Source organism: Populus nigra, chromosome 2 (assembly GCF_951802175.1).
Source record: "Populus nigra chromosome 2, ddPopNigr1.1, whole genome shotgun sequence".
NCBI classification, from domain to species: domain Eukaryota; kingdom Viridiplantae; phylum Streptophyta; class Magnoliopsida; order Malpighiales; family Salicaceae; genus Populus; species Populus nigra.
In genome coordinates this window covers 39,191,324-39,208,805 of record NC_084853.1, presented here as the reverse complement: position 1 = coordinate 39,208,805, position 17,482 = coordinate 39,191,324, and the positions used below count along the sequence as shown (strand labels likewise).

The 17,482-nt window shown below is 33.4% G+C and overlaps 2 protein-coding genes across 5 annotated transcripts; both read left to right on the top strand.

The window, feature by feature from the left end:
* Nucleotides 1–414: 414 nt before the first annotated feature.
* LOC133681384 (uncharacterized) lies at nucleotides 415–6,372 on the top strand. Of its 4 annotated transcripts, none has more exons than XM_062104422.1 (11): nucleotides 416–1,045; nucleotides 1,124–1,201; nucleotides 1,279–1,320; nucleotides 1,411–1,513; nucleotides 1,846–1,910; nucleotides 1,999–2,043; nucleotides 2,147–2,254; nucleotides 2,335–2,422; nucleotides 2,890–2,936; nucleotides 5,885–6,021; nucleotides 6,131–6,372. In XM_062104422.1, exons 1-10 carry the CDS (start codon nucleotides 506–508, stop codon nucleotides 5,960–5,962), a joined length of 1,194 nt encoding a protein of 397 aa, XP_061960406.1. In that variant the 5' UTR covers nucleotides 416–505; the 3' UTR covers nucleotides 5,963–6,021; nucleotides 6,131–6,372. The 4 variants fall into 4 exon arrangements, with proteins under 4 accessions (XP_061960403.1, XP_061960404.1, XP_061960406.1 ...); XM_062104421.1 differs by having other exon boundaries at nucleotides 6,100–6,372; XM_062104419.1 differs by lacking the exon at nucleotides 2,890–2,936 and having other exon boundaries at nucleotides 415–1,045.
* A 3,103-nt stretch (nucleotides 6,373–9,475) lies between these two features.
* Nucleotides 9,476–13,702, top strand: LOC133681966 (probable serine/threonine-protein kinase PBL7). Its single transcript, XM_062105178.1, has 6 exons — nucleotides 9,476–9,801; nucleotides 10,122–10,360; nucleotides 10,932–11,067; nucleotides 12,425–12,683; nucleotides 12,869–13,001; nucleotides 13,173–13,702. The coding sequence occupies exons 1-6, from the start codon at nucleotides 9,645–9,647 to the stop codon at nucleotides 13,443–13,445; spliced, it is 1,197 nt and encodes a 398-aa protein (XP_061961162.1). The 5' UTR covers nucleotides 9,476–9,644; the 3' UTR covers nucleotides 13,446–13,702.
* The last annotated feature ends 3,780 nt before the right edge of the window (nucleotides 13,703–17,482 follow it).

Here is a 17,482-nt window from a genome sequence, read left to right as displayed (position 1 = left end):
AGGATTTATCAATGATTAACTATCTCGATGATATTTTTTTTTTGTACTTCAAGTTCTTGATACTCTATAATTAAAAGTTAGGATTTTTTATTCAATAACTTTGATTTCTTAATTTAAAACCTTTAAGTAATTATTGTAATTATTGGATTGAGTTTTCTATCAATTTAATTTTAATTTTCTTAGCTTGTTTCTATCATATTTGTGAAATATTCTTTCTTCGCATCACTCTCTCCATCTTCCCAAATTTTTTTGCTATGGTCATGCTAGGGCCAATAACGTTCACTCAAGTTCCTAAAAGGGTAGTATTGCAAGATTTATAATAGTTAAGGTGTAACATTGTTGAGATTATAATTATCAAGGACTAAATAGAAAACTTCAATCAGTAACAAGAATAGTTTTTTCTTTAAGAAACGAGGCTTAAAGTATTAAACCCTAAACCTCAAAAAATCCCAGAAGCCCAAATGTTGATAATCTCCCTCTGTCTGTAAATTGTAGCAACATCAAAATGGCAGCAGCCATGAAAATCCTATTGTCCCAGCAGGGTAGCCGCCGGTGTTTGTGGTTGCCCAGCTCCTATTTCCGTAGATATTTTTGCTCTGAACCAAAACAACACCCAGATCCCTTAATAATCGAACCAGTCTCTTACCCAGTAAGATCTGAACATGAGAGCCAAGAAAATTCCCAAGAACAAGAACAACAGCAGCAACAACCTCTCAGAAGAAGAAGTCAGCAAGAACAAGGTTGGAGTCGGGAGGACTTCCGTTACATGAAGGACGCTCCTCCATCCATTTCAATAACCCCAGTGTCATACGCACCACGGGTTGCGCCGCTGCCGGAGGACAGGGTTCAAGGACGGGACGCACACAATGTTGATATGGAGAGAGAGAGGATGAGGATTGAGGCGCGGAGGAATCTGGGGAGAAGAGCTTTTAAGGTTGTGGAAGAGGAGGGAAAAGTGGTGCTGCCTTTTCCTAGATTAATCAAGCCTGTTAAAAAGGAAAAGAAGCCTCTTTTTGACTTGAATGAGGCTATTAAGCAAGTCAAGGTCCTCATTCTCGTCATTTTCGTAGATAATAATTTATTTACTAAGAGTTGCTAATTTGTGTAGTAAATTGTTGTTCAGGCTAATGCCAGGAATACTTTTGATGAGACTATTGAAGCACATGTAAAATTGAGTATAGATAAATCTCGATCTGACCTGGTATGTTATATCATTTCTTCTTGTGTTTTCTTCTTCTTTGCAATGGATTTCAATGTCTTTTCTTATACACATTGCAGATAGTTCGCGGCACCTTGGCTTTGCCTCACGGTGGTAAGAAGGTAGTTTCTTTTTCTTAAACTTATTCTGGACATGGGTCTCTGTTCATTTTAGTTTTTTGATCATACCTGACAACTGTTGCAATTGTTCAGGTTCTCAGGGTGGCTGTCTTTGCTGAAGGTGCAGATGCAGATGAAGCAAGAGCCGCGGGAGCTGATATTGTTGGAGGTGTTGAACTTATTGATCAAATTGCAAGTAAGAGGACAATCCTGTTATTTCTATATGGTGCATTTTTTAGTGTTAATGATAAGAACAACTGAGAATTTTCACGGCTATAATGCCATCTCTACTATGCCAAATTTGAGAGGGTTTGAAAGTTTCTATGTCTAAGTTTCTTCTAGCTTGACCCTTTTGGGTCCTTTCTTCCAGTTCGACTGGTTTCTATTTCTTATGTTTCATTGAATACTGTTATTCCTTTTGTACAAAACCAAGATGGAACCATTTCACCTCTCTCTCTCTCTCTATACTGAATCACAATTCAAGATATATTTTCGTACTAACTAAATCTTGGAATTTACACAATGCAGAAGCTGGCAAGATTGACTTTGATCATTGTTTCACGACTCCACAATTTTTCCCTCGCATTGCTAAGGTCTTTACATCTGAATTGTTCTTGCAAATTATTTGATTGGTCAAAATTATGGCTTGTTTGTTTAAACAATTTTTTCCCTATTCACCAGCTGGGGAAGATTCTCAATCGTCAAGGTTTGATGCCTGATCTTAAAGTGAGTTTATCATCTTTCAAGCATCAATTAATGCAACTATCATTTATTAATGATCACTGATTTGTGCCATTCTCTTATACACTTCAAATAATTTCTATTGTAGCAAGGTACTGTTGTCAGTGATGTTTCTAAAGCAGTAAAGAATGCAAAAAAGAATCAAATTAAGTTTAAAATGGACAAAACAGCAATTGTGCATGTGGGGCTTGGAAAGGTACGCTTATCTTGCTCCAAGACAAAACTGAGTTTGGGAACCTTTTTCCCTTTTGATGTTGTTACAATGCCATTCTGCAGGTGAGTTTTACAGAAGAGTCTTTGCGCGAGAATGTAGGTGCATTTATGAATGCTCTTCTGCAAGCAAAGCCCGCAGGCTTAAAGAAGAGTAAGCAGCATTTGTTCTATTGTTGAGTGTCATTTTTTTTTTGTGGGGTAAAATGATCTTGGGTGCATTATGAAATTAGGTGAATGCTCAATGGAAATATGATACCTTATCATGTTAGTCAAGAAAATTCAGGATCTGAAATTATAGGGAAGAGGTGAAGGCAGTTTTTGCAAAGCTGTAATCAATCATTCTGTAGCTGGTCTTTGCCAGCTAGATGAGTTTTTGCCTCAAGCAACCCTAGTTTCCCAAACATAGTAATCCCGTTCCTTTAGGAGAATTAGTTTCTTAATGACTAACATTTACATGTCTTAGGAGTGTGCTCAAATGATTGTAACAGTTATTTGACGGCAACATTCCCCTGTTTTTGTCTGCTCTTCTTTGTGTAGATAAAGAACGGTTATGGTGCTGCCTGTGGCCATTACATTTTTAAGTATTTTAACAAAAACATTTCATCTACTTTCTCACAGCTTCCAAATATGCTGGATACGTCAACTCCTTCCATATTTGCAGCACTGTAAGCGTTAAAACCCTTTTCTATGTTACTTTGGAGTACTTTTTGATTGATTTTGGACGTATGTATGTGATCTTTGTAGGTTTGAACATAAATTGTTTTTGGAACTTTAGATTTATTCCAACTGCATGTGTTCATGAAGTATTGTTTCGTAGCTCTAAGTTCTGAAATCTGGAATGAAGAGAAAGTTAATCTTTCACATCAGATGTTTTGAAAAAAGCAGCTTAATTGGCACTTGCTTTTTATCGCACTAGACTAGAACATTGTATCTGTTCTCAAGGTTGCGGTTTTATTTGTTATTAGCATGTTCAGTATAGGGGAAAGATGGGGGCCTGGAGGGGTATACACTTGTGTACAGATCAGAATTGTTTTTTGAAGCCGGACATCTTTTAGTTTGTGTCTTGCAAATGTTTGAATTTGTGAGCTATGGTTTTAGTTATGGGAACTAGGGTTGGTTAGAGGCTTGATTATGAAGAATTAGTGTGTTATTGTAGCTGTGAGTAGGAACTTGAGGTTACCACAGCAAGAGAGAAATAGGAGGAAAAGCAAGAGAAAAGTTTCACTTGGGAAAAAGAAAAGAGAGAATATTCTAGGCTGCATCTCTCAAACTAAACCAAAATCTCATAATTTCCCTTTTTATTACTACATGGAATAGGCGGTGCTTTTACAGTTAACCCCTAGTAATTCTAAACTAATAGGAACTAGCAATCCAAATAGGAAAAGGAAAACTCCAATAATAAAAGACTTCTAATTGATATTCCAAATTCCTAATAAACTATAATTTTTTAACAGTAGTAAGATTTCTAATCCAAAGTAAGAAAAATTCTTAAATTAGCGAAGTTTATGAGAAAAACTAGGATATGCGGAATTAAAACTCTAATGTAGTAGTTTAGAAACTTATTTCTCTTTGGATGCATCAACTATTGGTGTAGAGAGTAATGTTCTGAAGATCCTTTCCCAGATATAGATTTAGCACGTTCACTGTCTTGTGAAATGAGAATCTTGTTTTTGTGCTTCTTGGACCAGCATTCTTCATTAAAGTTTTTACTTAAAAAATGGCTTTGGCTAGTGCAAAAGGAATGTAATCGGAGGGCTTTTGAGTGGATTACCTCTCTAAATTGCTTTTGGTGTGGAGCAATAATAACACACACTGGCATCAAGTAAAAATACTCCCTCTGATCAGCAAAGAGTATTCTCTCCTTTACATTGTGTCCCAAAATATACGTTTATTATCAAAATTTCAAAGTATTAAATCTCCTTTCTCATTTGCCTCATTGAAAACTAAATTTCTAACACTTTTGTCTCCTAACTACTTGTAATTTCCGAGTAATGATGTTGAGGTTTCTTTAGAAACCCTAAGCTTTATTCTATTGTTCCAGTTTCAATTGTCTCCTGGTTTTAGCCTATATACCTACAGTTATTTGCCTGTAGTATTGTTCTCTCTCTCCACACTACATCAAAAAAGTAAATATTCCTTGTGATTCACACATATAAGATCGAATCACAAACTAATGAAACAAAATAATATTGTGTTCTTAGTGTATTTAGTAGTGTGGTTGGATATGTAAAGTAAAACCCAAATAATGAGAAGTGCAAGCTTTTTATGCAAAAGTATCAAATTGGAGCTTTGCACAAAAACAATGAACAAAACAAGAAAAACCTTAGTGATGAGTTTATAAATAGGATAGGAGATAAATCTATTGTTAAATAGTGAACTAGGCTCGGGCAGTTATTGATGATGAAGATCATACTGAGGCCACGAGCATGACTCCAAAGCATAAAGTAATAAGATTTGTACTTTTCATAGTTCGGACCTTTCATAGAACCAACCACATGAGTCATCTTTATTGTTGTGCTAGCTCACCTATTTACAAGTTCTTAACAAAACCATTTCTATATTGCTGAACTGCTATAACAATTGAATGGTGGTGTCCTACAGTGATATAAACAGACATTTTGAGTGTCTGTTTATTGCATTGTAACTTGTTTGTTTATTTTTCTTGTTATACCAATAACCAAAGTGGTAAAATTTTTCACATTGATCACAACAACGTCAATAAGTTCATGGTGAAACTAAACGTCTTTGTTTTTTACTAGCTTGCTTCAATTAGACAAATCTTGTTCCAACATCCTCCTATCCTGACAACTAGTTTGATTTTATTTGTGTTGTGATAGATATTTGGCTGTCATTTTCTCTCTCTTTATGCTAGGAACTAGCTGATTTGTCATGACTAGATGATTCTGCTCACATTCCTCCCTTTGATGGATTCTTTTCTGATGAATTCCAATTGGGATTTGATACTAGCGCCATTTATCTGAGTAGACTGTTCTAAATAGTGGCTTGGTCATTGCACTTGGAGCTTATTTAGATGCTTGTATTTTGAAATCAGTGAATTTTCTTAGCGCTCCACAATGCGGTCAAGTTTTTAAGTTACTGGCAATATCCATGTGAGGGGATAAGAAGAAGAGGGCCATGGGGATCTAGAATCTTGTTATTATACTACCAATGTGGAATGCAAGTCAGGAAAAACTAGGCAGTGGGCCTGTACAGCTCTAGTACCATTTATAAGCTATGGGCCCCATCATCCAAAATACGTTTTGCTTCTGGGATTATTAGGCGTAAATGATATATTAGATAGCTTCCAGTGTGCTATCAGTTTCTAATACGGGTTGCAAGAATAATAATGTACTTGCAAGAATAATAATGTACTTCAATTATACGATGAGTTTGTTTTTTATTAATAGTTGTGTATATCTGCTCGCTCGCTTGTTTGTGTGTTTGGTGTTCTGTTCCACCGTTTGATTTCAATATTCTGGATGTCTGAGTGATAGATACATGCACTGTGTGCATATTTAGTATGTAAAATAATACAGCCATACATGACACTGGTCTTTTCTTTTGGGTGTTTAGTTTTCCAACTAATTGAACCAATTTCCTTTGTTTCATGCAGATGGGGCAGGGATTCCCTGTTTCAATACAGTCATTATCCAAAGCTGTAGATTACTACAGCAAAGTGCACCTGAAGTGATCTGGTCCCAGCACAATTACAGCACTCAAACTTGCTGGTTTTTGTCAAGAAATTATTTGGTATAGAAAAGCTGATTTAGTTTCACATGCATTTCGTTCTAGATGTTTTTTTTTTAATCGAAATCAATTTGTTGGTAGGCATAATTTTGAGTTTTTACAAACCAAACAGTTTCATCCGAAGTGTTGCGCTTGATGGAATAACCGGAAAGTTTTGCATTGACGGTCTGCAGTGAAGTTGACTGTGCCGCTGGCTTTAGAATTGGTAATGGGAGAAAACATGGAGCAAGCTCTAGCGAGATTAAAAGATAGGCTGGGGGGTTTAATTTCGAGTCATGAGTAATTTCTCAAATGGGTTCTGAAAACTGAATGCAATGAATTAATTTAAGACTAAGAGTCATGCCTTTTCTCTAAGCTTATCAATTTGTTTTCCGAATCTAGTTTTCATTTATTTTTAAAATATCTTTGAAGGATGGCCAGAATGTAATTTCATGGCCATGGGATCAAATTTCTCAAAAGAAAATATGGAGCAGAGGATTACAATTACATGACATATAAAGCAATGTCTCGATCTCTGAAGGCAGCAGGGAGTTTTGGGAAATGGCATGCTTAGCCCTTTATCAAACATGGGTCGGATAAATTTTGAATTTTTTTAATTTAGAATTAATTTATTTTTATGTTTTTGGATTGTTTGAATGTATTATTAAAAATAATTTTTAAAAAATAAAAAAATATTATTTTAATACATTTCAAAACAAAAAATATTTTAAAAAGTAATTTTCATTGTATTTTTTAGTGGGTTGCTCCTAAAATTATAGTTGGGTTGTTCTCAAAAGCATAATCTACACGTTTTTTTCTTCAAATCATTAATAATTATTTTTTCACAAGTTAATGATGTATAATTTTTATTCTTTGCATTAAATTAATCTTTTGAAATAAATAAATAAATAATTATATTGTAGATTATCAACTCGCGAGGAAATGATTTTCGATGAGAACTGGGTTCATATTTATCAGTTATATTATTAATTATTAAGATCGAGCGTTGCTATTTTCCCATAACCTTTTCCACTTTTTCTAGTTTTCAATTTTATTTTTTATATATTATCGTGCTATTTTAAAAAATGACCCATTAAATTGTTGCTTGGATTTTGCCTAAGCCTAACTTCTTCAAAGCTTTCAGACCTTCGACTAGCCTCATTGCCATTATAATATTCCAGTAAAGTAGCTACAATATTTTCCAAATATTAATTAACTCTTTTTTTTTTATTTTAGCGTGCCTTAATTAAAATGGTATCACCTTTTAAAAGGACAGGTCATAAAATTTAGATTAGCTTCTGAAATTTTATTAATTTTTTTTTACTCCCTGTATTTATTTTCTTACAAATAAGTGCTCTTCAGGAGCTTTTTTTTTTTTTATTATTATTATTCTCGTACATTCATGTTAAATACAACTTGGTCTGTAATAAAAAATTAAGTCCCCGAGTGTCAGATGTCCATTTTAATTAAATAGAGGTTAACTTGATTATAGATATGGATCGATAGATACCATATGAGTTAAATATAGGTAACAATAGCAAGACATGTGATCTGAATCTTATTTTTCTAGTTGATCTGAAATATAGTTATAAAATTTAGCCCAATCTGTAATCTAATTCAAAGTTTAGGTTAGAGGATCAAATTTAATTGACTTTTATCAAGTTAAAACTACATCGTTTTAATTTTGTTTTTTAATTTTGTTTTTTAAATAATATTAAAATAATATTGTTTTGAATTTTTTTAAAAATCAATTGAGATCTTATTTTGGTTTTAACATAGTCAACCAGATATGGTTGGATGTATTCCCTATTCAGTTCAATATAAAACCTAACTTAAGTTAAGTCTTGAGTCTACGAATTACTAAATTAAACTAATGAATTAGAACAAGTTTTATATCAGTGATTTAAAAAAGCTTTCTTTTTATTGAAAATGAAATGGCACTTTATGATTTTAAAAGAAAAAAAAACATTTTAAAAAATAAATTAAGTTACAATATCTTTTAGACATGAAAGCTTATCTTAGAAAAACAATTTTCTACACTCAATTTTCTTGGAATGGTGTTGCTTATTTTTTATTTTTAAAACTCCTGATTTGGCTAAGTGTTTGTGGGTATGTTTAGTATGTAACAGTTGCATTGAAGTGTTTTGTTATAAAATTAGCAGTGATTTTTATATGTAGATCCTATCATTATCTGCGTTGAAAACGCAGTTTTGTTGAAGCTGAAATTTCTTGCTTCTCGTTGCGTTCCTATCTCTCTTGTGCCTTTTGCATTCCTGTCTCTCGTTGCTACACTATTCATGCTAATTAATTCATTATATGAACACTACGCAAGATGAACAGTGTAGCATGTTGTTCCGGTCGGACCGGTTCTGGCTGGACCAGGTCCAGTTCAAAGCTCAAAATACATTGAACCGGGTCTGACCTAGTAAAATAAAAAATAAAAAATATTTTTTATTTTTTAATTGTGTTTTATTCAAAAAATTAGTGTTTAGCATTATGTAATGACACTACATAAATAAGACAGAGATCTCTTGATGACGTAACATTTGCAGAATTTGATCGTAATCTCAATTTTGTTCTTGATTATATTTTGCCTGATGTTGTTGTGTGCTTAAGAAACCAAAATAATTGTAGTCCTTGTTAGATGTATTTCATACGTGATGGAAATGTAGATAATTTAATGGACCAATAAAAAATATTTTATATAAAATATTATTTATTTCATTATATAATAATAATAGTTAAATTTACAATATTTAAATTAAAAATCATCTATATTAATATATATATTTTTAAATTATTTTATAATCTCAATTTCAAAATCATTATTAACCAAACACTTTTAATCATTTTTTGTTCAACCTCAATTTCAACTACAATTTTAATCAAACATACATAAATACTAAATTAACCGCAACAAAAAAATTTTTTTTATAAAATAAAGTTGTTATATATTAATTTAATTCACAGAATTTTTTAAAAACTTGTTACTAGGGCTAAGATATTTATTTTATTATCAATTATTTATATAATATTTTTGAATTAATTATTCTTTTTTTTTTTATACTTTCGTAAAACATCAATGTATGATTTTTTGTTCTATAAAATTATGATAAAAATTTAGATTTAATAAAAAAAAATCACTTTTTCATTCCAAAAAATGAAATACACAAAAGAAAAATGAAAAAAAGACTGAAAAATATATTTTTTACCTGAAAACATGGATCATAAAATTGCCATAAACATTTATCACCTGAGGATATAAATCATAGAATTGTTATAAATATTTATTTTAATCACTATAAAATTATATACACTAGTAAAATATCTATAATAGTTCAGGAAAAGATTTAATTTCGAAATCCGAGATGATTGAAATGTTCATCCACCGGGCTCAAAAAGACAAAAAAGAAAAAAAAAAAGAAAAAAGAAAAAAGAAACAAGAAAAAGGGATATGTACTGTAAAGTAATAGTCAGTAGTCGGTGTATTGTCCGCGCCACAGACAAGGCAATAGTTGTCTTTCCACAGGCAACACAGTAGAAAGAAAACGGCTCCAACTCCAAAGCTTTCCAAAGAAAGTACTCCACACAATAAATTTCCCTCCCTTGCTAGTATCAGTTTCTACTTCTAGGGTTAGGGTCTGGAAATGGAAACAGAGAATGATGAGTATGGAAGGCAAGAGCGCATTGCTCTGGTGGCTATTGTGGTGGTGGCTTCACTGACAGTGGCTTCCCTGCTGGTTGCATTTAGTTATTATTGCTATATACGTAACAAGCTCTCCAAACGCCTTAAAAACCACAGCAGTAAGTCCCCTTTTGTTTTCTTTTCTGAAAGCCAACTCTCGCTCTTTGTAAAATTTGCGGCCTCTGTTTGGCTGCTGGAAAATGAAAAGAATTAGAGAAGATTTTTTTTCTCTTGATTTGTTTAAGAAATGCTGGCATTGTTTTGATACTTTTATGTATTTGTACTTGGCTTCCTAATTTATGCTTTCAGTTAGCATTGCTATTTATTTGTGTGAGGATTCATCTTAATTTCATAAGCATCCAGATTTTCCCATTTTGGGTTAATTTATTTATTGTAATAACATAAATGTACGTTTGTGTTCATTCCATTTTCTTTCAAGGGGAAGGGTATGAGGACAAAGGTTGCTTTACAGATCTCGAAGTTGTTGCTGGGAAAGGCCTTAACGTGTTCACATTTAAGCAATTGCATTCAGCTACTGGTGGTTTCAGCAAGTCGAATGTGGTTGGGCATGGTGGGTTTGGATTAGTGTATCGTGGAGTCCTTAGCGATGGAAGGAAAGTTGCAATTAAGTTAATGGACCAAGCAGGGAAGCAGGGGGAAGATGAATTTAAAGTGGAGGTTTGATTTTGATATGTTTATTTTCTGCCATGTTTGCCACCAAGAAGTACGAGGGAGGGGAATTTTTCTAGTTTGGTTGCGAGTCCCTTAGAAAAACAGAAAATGAATTTCATCCGAATAATTTTGCAGGGTCTGGTTTAGTTCACCTCTTTATTGTCTTTCACACAGAGGACATTTATCCACACACTCACACACAAGCAAAGGGGGGAAATATTTAGTAAAATTTATGCATCACGTATGTCCCAAAGGGGTGTAGCGTGGTGGCCAAGGGCTTGAGATCTGCACAGCAGGTCTCGAGTTCGAGTCAGGGCGTACACCTCTTGTAAGAGCCTGGGACAGCCGAGGTTTTACTCACTCACCTGGGCCCACAAAGTGCGCTTTCCGGGGTGTGGGGTTTCCTTGAATTCAAAAAAAAAAAAAGTATTATCCCCGCAAGTGCACATGCACATGCGCAGAGAGCCTCAAGTTTCTTTTCTTTTTCTTCCTTTTTTCACACACATAGCTTAATTGATCTTTAATCTCCAGGTTCTAGTAAATAGCTTATTCATTGGCTGTTGATTTTTATTTCTAGGTGGAATTGCTGAGCCACCTGCATTCTCCTTATCTGCTGGCATTGCTTGGGTATTGTTCAGGTGACAATCATAAAGTGCTGGTGTATGAGTTCATGCCAAATGGTGGTCTACAAGAACATTTGCATCGTATCACTAGTAAGTTGTCTTAATTTCTATTTGCGGTTGTTTAAACATTTCTTAAATGGATGATAGAAACGTTTGCTAGAGGTGAGGCATATAAAAGATATATAAGTTCTATCAGAAACAACAAGAAATAAAGACAATGCCAGCCAGTAATTCTTGTTATATGCCACAAGGTTTTGGATTACAGCTTTTGAAATTTGATATATTTTTATTGATCCCACGATCCACTTCCTGCCATTATTAGGAAAGCTTAAAGTAGAGGGCAAACAGGGTTAACGTACGGTATCAGAAAAAAGGCTAGCCTAAGAAAGTGTCTAACTTATATGATTAGTTCTATTGAAGAAAAGTGACTGCTTATAAGAACAAGATTCTTCTTTTATATTATTTGGTGGCGACGCTGCAATTGAGAGTTTTACATCTGATCTAATTTAGGTATGTCTTTGTGCAGCAGGAATGTTAGTCACTTTAGGGCCACATTTGGGACCAAACCCTGACCAAAGGCTTCAAAAATATTTTAGTGACATGTTTTTTATGTCATATGTACCGTATAAATACTTTGAAATATCTACTATTATGCTATGAAAAGACAAAATATTCTGTATGTGTATGTAAATGTGAAAACATGTAATCTTATCTGTAGTTCTTGATCTAAATAAATTCCTATGTAGAAAGGCTTTAACTATATTTTTTATATAATTTTGTTCCCCTTGTTCTGCTAGTATTGGTTGACTATCATACATATGCAAGCAATACTAAAACTTAAGAGCTATCTATCATCAAGGTACATGCACATTGTTTGGGACAAGTATGTTTTTGGTTGCTCATATTCAACTCCGTCAATGGAGATCATCAACAAGCCTGGGCTTCACATTGGCCCTAGCAAAGCCCCTCCATGCTCTCATGATTGAATTCAAACTGTCGGATTAGCTAGCATAGCTGGTAAATTCACTTGATGTCGTAAGAAGCAACTAGAGATTGAATTCTGTTTACATCAAGGATGAGGGGATGGCGGGAGGACAACTGCCCTTGTTTTGTAGGCTAAGGCCCATTAGATACCCCAATGACAAAAAGAACAGATTAAGATCAAATCAGGATCATCCACTGTGTTTGAGTTATCAATGCCTTGCTTTCTTATTGTTCAAACTTCCTTAATGTGGGTGCAATGTAAGGCTGATTTTTCTGTTAATGTCCGACTCTCTCTTCTAGATTATATATAAAATGCTTTTAGGAAAGTTAAAGAAAAGGAACTTTAAACCAGCTAAAAAAAAGTTATGCGTGATAAACCTAAGAAGTTTCTGTTGTCTGAATTTCCTGTAAAAAGGCCTTCTGCTGAAGACTTACATAAGGATTATGTTGGTTGAACGTGCAGGTTCCAATACTGTTTCCATAAGTTTGGACTGGGAAACACGTTTGAGAATTGCCCTCGAAGCTGCTAAGGGTTTGGAATATCTCCATGAGCATGTTAATCCTCCAGTGATTCACAGAGATTTTAAAAGCAGCAACATCCTCCTGGACAGAAATTTACACGCCAAAGTTTCTGATTTTGGATTGGCCAAGCTTGGACCTGACAAGGCTGGTGGGCATGTTTCTACTAGAGTGCTGGGCACCCAGGGTTATATTGCCCCTGAGTATGATTTAATTACACTCTTAACATTTTTTCTACGTAAAAGCATTGCTTATCTATCTATTGTTCTTTGAAGCAAAAGACTAAACTGTATTACAGTTCCACTAATTCAGTCCTTTTATTTTCGCCCACATCAACCAAGAAATAACTCATTCAGATGGTATTTTTATTTTATATGGTGCTGCATAGGTACGCATTAACTGGCCATTTGACAACAAAATCAGATGTCTACAGTTACGGGGTTGTTCTCTTGGAATTGCTTACTGGCAGAGTTCCAGTCGATATTAAGCGACCTGCTGGGGAAGGAGTTCTGGTATCTTGGGTGGGAATCTTATCTTTCCTTTACATTTAACTAGGGTGTAGTTACAGTAAAACAAATACTTGATCACATGATGATAAACTGCTCGATCCTATTTATTTGAGATCAGATCTGTTTTGTACATGTATTTTAACTGTTTAACACATTCACCTGATCTGCTCGCATGCATGAAAGGCACTGCCACGGTTGACAGATAGAGAGAAGGTTGTGGAAATTATGGATCCGTCATTGGAGGGTCAGTATTCAATGAAAGAGGTTATTCAAGTGGCAGCAATTGCTGCAATGTGTGTGCAACCAGAGGCAGATTACAGACCGTTGATGGCAGATGTTGTGCAGTCACTTGTACCACTGGTAAAAACGCAGCGGTCAACTTCGAAGGTAGGAAGCTGCTCGAATATCCATGCAGACCGGTGTCACACGCCGCAAGACTTGGTAGAGAAAACATGAAGCTGGTTAAAAGCAACCATAATTAATGTTCTACAAGAACTTAGATCTGGTGTCCATTTAGGACATTATGTTGTCTTTGGTTTGTCACGTTATAGGAGCTAGATTAGTTTGGATCTGTGGTCGGCGGCATTTGAGATGCTGATTCTCTCGCTTTGAAATACTGTGTTAAAAATGTTTTCCCAATATTTTGATCTCAGACCACCCTTGTAGTATGATTCGGAATTTGCAGAGTTTAATTAGTGCCTAATTGTTCTTTCTCTGTCTCTTATCTTTTGCCATCCTGATGTACGAAGATTTAGTATAGAAAGCTGATCTGTAAATCATCTTGAAAACTCTTCATTTCAGAAAATTTTCAGCAGTTAACTCTATGAGATTAACGAAAGTAAAAAACTACATATCTCATTTGCTACTATTCATTGAGATATCCTTTCAGATAATGTAAAGATTATTTTGCCTTTACTGCTCGAGATTAGTGGCAAGATGGTCTTTTCACTCGGATCCATTTGCCATTGTTAAATTTACCCGGGAAAAGAGGTCTTTTTACATTTTTGTTGCATAAAATATGACTTGATTACCCTTTAAAGTATAATTACTCAACGTTGGAAATTTTACTCAACGTTAAGTTTTGTGATTTTATTTTTAAATTTTTTTTAATAATTTATTCTAATTTCATTACTTAAATATTTTTTATTTTTTATTAGTTTGTCACAATCTCAAAACTTGTATTATACTTACTTAGATAAATTGAATCAAGTTTTTTTTAATTTCTTTTTCAAGTATAATTAGCTAGAATTTTAGCTTTGTAAATCTAATTGGTTACTTCCAATTACATAAATTAATAGTTCAAACCACACTTAAAAGTAGTGTATTTCTCATTTTTATAGGAACTTCTGTACCAGAAATAATGGTATCTTTAATTATAGTTCTTTTAGGATGTAAAATATATCTCTTCTCACCATCCCATAGTATATGAGACAAATATATATATTTTGATTAGGATCGTATTTTATGGTTACGATTCTACCATATATGTCTTGTCATTAATTTTTTTTATTTAATTAAATTATACTAATGTTTTTTTTACATGTCTATGCTGTAAAACATTTTTTTTTCACCCCGAGCATTTTCTTTTTCCGCTAATAAGAAATTGTACCCACAAATCTCGTAACAACTATCATTCGATCCTGTTTTCTCCAGTTTTGAGTTGACGCCATCCAATTGTTCCTTCTTTTTTCCCGCACCTCATCATTTCTGGATATATTCCTATTCAAAACTATTAAAGTTTCAATTCATGGTCATTAAAGTTTTAAAGTTTTATTTTTTGATCCTTGAACCTTATTTTTTTAAGTTCTAGTCCATTATTGTTGAGAGAGAATATAAAGTATCTAGAAATGGAACAAAAGAGAGAGGGGTGGTCATGTACATTTCAAATATATAAAAAATTGATCTTGATTTCAATAAGTTTTCGTGCATAGAGAAGTTCATCGAAGGTAATTTGAATTATTTATTATTTTAGAAAAAGTAAATTGAGGCTTAAGAAAGTATTTTTGATCCGGTTTAATTGAGATTTTAGATCAATTGAGGGTTTTTATTGTTACAAATGGATTTAATAAGATCTTTATGATTTGTTTTTAGATTTTTACATGTGACAAGAAGTTAAAAAATAAGTTTTTTAGGTTTAAAAATTTAAATATTAATTTTCAAACACTTATAATAGTTGAATTTTAAACTAGCAAACAACACGCTATTCATCTTATTTAAAACAAATTAAAGTAGATAATGCATGATATGTATTAATTTAAAACAAAAATCTTTTTAATCTTTTTAAAATTAAAATTACATCATTTTAATTTTTTTAAAATCAAATCAGATTTTAATTCCGTCACAAGTTAACTCTTGCTCAATTGAATTAATCCACCATGAACATATGCCAAATTAATAATCACGCCGGACACATAATTATTAGAATGATGATAACCATTGCCTCGTAGCGTAAAGTAGATAATAACATTTTCATTCCATTAAGACCAATAAAAAAAAGTGGTGATTATTAGGGCTGGACGAAAAAAATACCATTATGACTAGTTAATTAATAGGTAAAACAGAAGATTGGGGGATAATTATTATTATAATTAATCCCTAATTGATAGCTAAAATTTAATTTTCAGTTTATGTACTTCCATACATACATACATACATACATACATACATAGATCTTTTTCGCCATTCCTAAGAAATGAACAAAAAAAACTCTTGTGGGTATCATCTCAAGCTACATTTTTAACTCGAGAAGGTGCTCGAGCAATGTAGTATAGCATATGAAGTTGTGCTATCTCGTTGCCCCGGCACCATTCGACGTACCGGAAGGTAAAATGCATGCAAAATCACTTCCAAAGACGGTGCTGCGCGCGGCAATTCTAGGGTAAAATGCAAAGTCACTTCCAAATATGCTGTTGCACTGCATGATGATCTTGATCGGTGTCTGTCACACAGTCATCTGGTGTTTATCATAAGATTTTAAGTGAATGAAAAACGAGATGCATGAATATCATTTGCTACACACCATACAAGACCGTCATCAACACCATAAGAGTCCATGTAATGTAACAACATGCATGGAAGTCCTATCGCATTTTAATCATCATCATCATGTTGTATTGATGCCTTGAGCAGTTTGGGTGGGATCTGCATTTAGTTCTTGTTCTTGTTGCTGGCAAATGTCAACCTGTTATGTCCTTAGCATTGCGGGAGAGGGTTTTCGTAGGCTTTTTCTCCTTGATTATGTTTAATTACTTGCTTGTTTCTTTGCTCCAATTAATTCGCCTTTGAAATATCCCCCCCCCCCTCTAACAAGATTTCCATCTCTTATAAATATATACATATTTCTGTATTCTGAAAAGTCTACATGAATAAAAGCGGTGATGGCGTTTCATTTTCAAAGCCGCTATGTTCTGACTTCTCGTATCTTGTTTAGTAATTGATGAATAGACGGATGTGTATTTATTAATGTTATTTTGCGAGAAAAATTAATATGGGTCCTAAGGGTATTTTATTTAATAATTTAAATTTATAAGTTGAGATGATTTTTTTTTATATGGTATTAAAGTTTTGTTAATCAAGTAATTATGAATTTGAATTTATTATTTTTATTTATTCGATAAAAATTAAAATCAAGGTAATGTGAATTTATATAAATTTAAAGTTGAAAGAGCTCTTATTTAAGAGAGTGTTAAAAAATAATATAAATTATATTTTAAAATATTAATTATTTTAAATTTTTATGTTGAAATGGTTGTTTGAGAAGAAATGAGAAGAAATCCTTTGGATTTTTTTTGTTTTTTTGTTTTTTTTGTAAGGATCTCTTTGCTTTTCTCCTTTTGCTATCTAGAGTTTTTGTTGACTGCATAACAACAAAACGCGGTTAGGCAGAAAAGGAGGAAACTCTCATTGTCCTTTGTTTTTCTTGGTGATATCTTAACCTAAAGCTTTTCTTCGAGGCGTCGTGAAGGAAGAAGTCAACCACTCGTTAATTGCTCTTTACATCAAGTAGTGATCAACGACCTTATCATGAGCACATGCAGGGATCTTTCGATGGTTGACATACGGATTGATTTTCAGCATATTTCTCCATGCAAAAAGTGCTAAAGCACGCGTTCGGGCAGCAAAGTTGGAAATCTGGATAACATTTTCACACCAGGCTATAATTTTCCCAGGACGTGTGGATGTATTTCTGCATGGATGTGTATAATTTGTGCTATGAGGAACAAGTGCTTAAAGAGTTATTATATATCATCAATATCACTCATATAATGGTGTTTATGAGAGAAGGTCAACGATTGCATCTCATGGGTCCAAGCAAAAAACTCACATTTTCTACTAGTCGGTGTGTATGATGGTTACGTATATGGGTTAATTAGGAATTAATGTCCTAAATTATAGAAAATTGTATTTCTTTTTCCTTATGACTGTGTCTGTGTGTATATTTTTCTACCTGTTCACGCACTTTACTGCTGTCTATATAAGGAACTCTCCAGTCA

Excerpts from the sequence above, each read along its gene's own strand:
- LOC133681384 (XM_062104419.1), top strand. The coding sequence starts at position 506 with ATGGCAGCAGCCATGAAAATCCTATTGTCCCAGCAGGGTAGCCGCCGG. Across the intron at positions 1,321-1,410 it reads TGCCTCACGGTGGTAAGAAG|GTTCTCAGGGTGGCTGTCTT; the intron begins GTAGTTTCTTTT and ends GCAATTGTTCAG. Across the intron at positions 1,514-1,845 it reads ACTTATTGATCAAATTGCAA|AAGCTGGCAAGATTGACTTT; the intron begins GTAAGAGGACAA and ends TACACAATGCAG.
- LOC133681966 (XM_062105178.1), top strand. The coding sequence starts at position 9,645 with ATGGAAACAGAGAATGATGAGTATGGAAGGCAAGAGCGCATTGCTCTG. Across the intron at positions 11,068-12,424 it reads ACATTTGCATCGTATCACTA|GTTCCAATACTGTTTCCATA; the intron begins GTAAGTTGTCTT and ends TTGAACGTGCAG. Across the intron at positions 12,684-12,868 it reads CAGGGTTATATTGCCCCTGA|GTACGCATTAACTGGCCATT; the intron begins GTATGATTTAAT and ends GGTGCTGCATAG.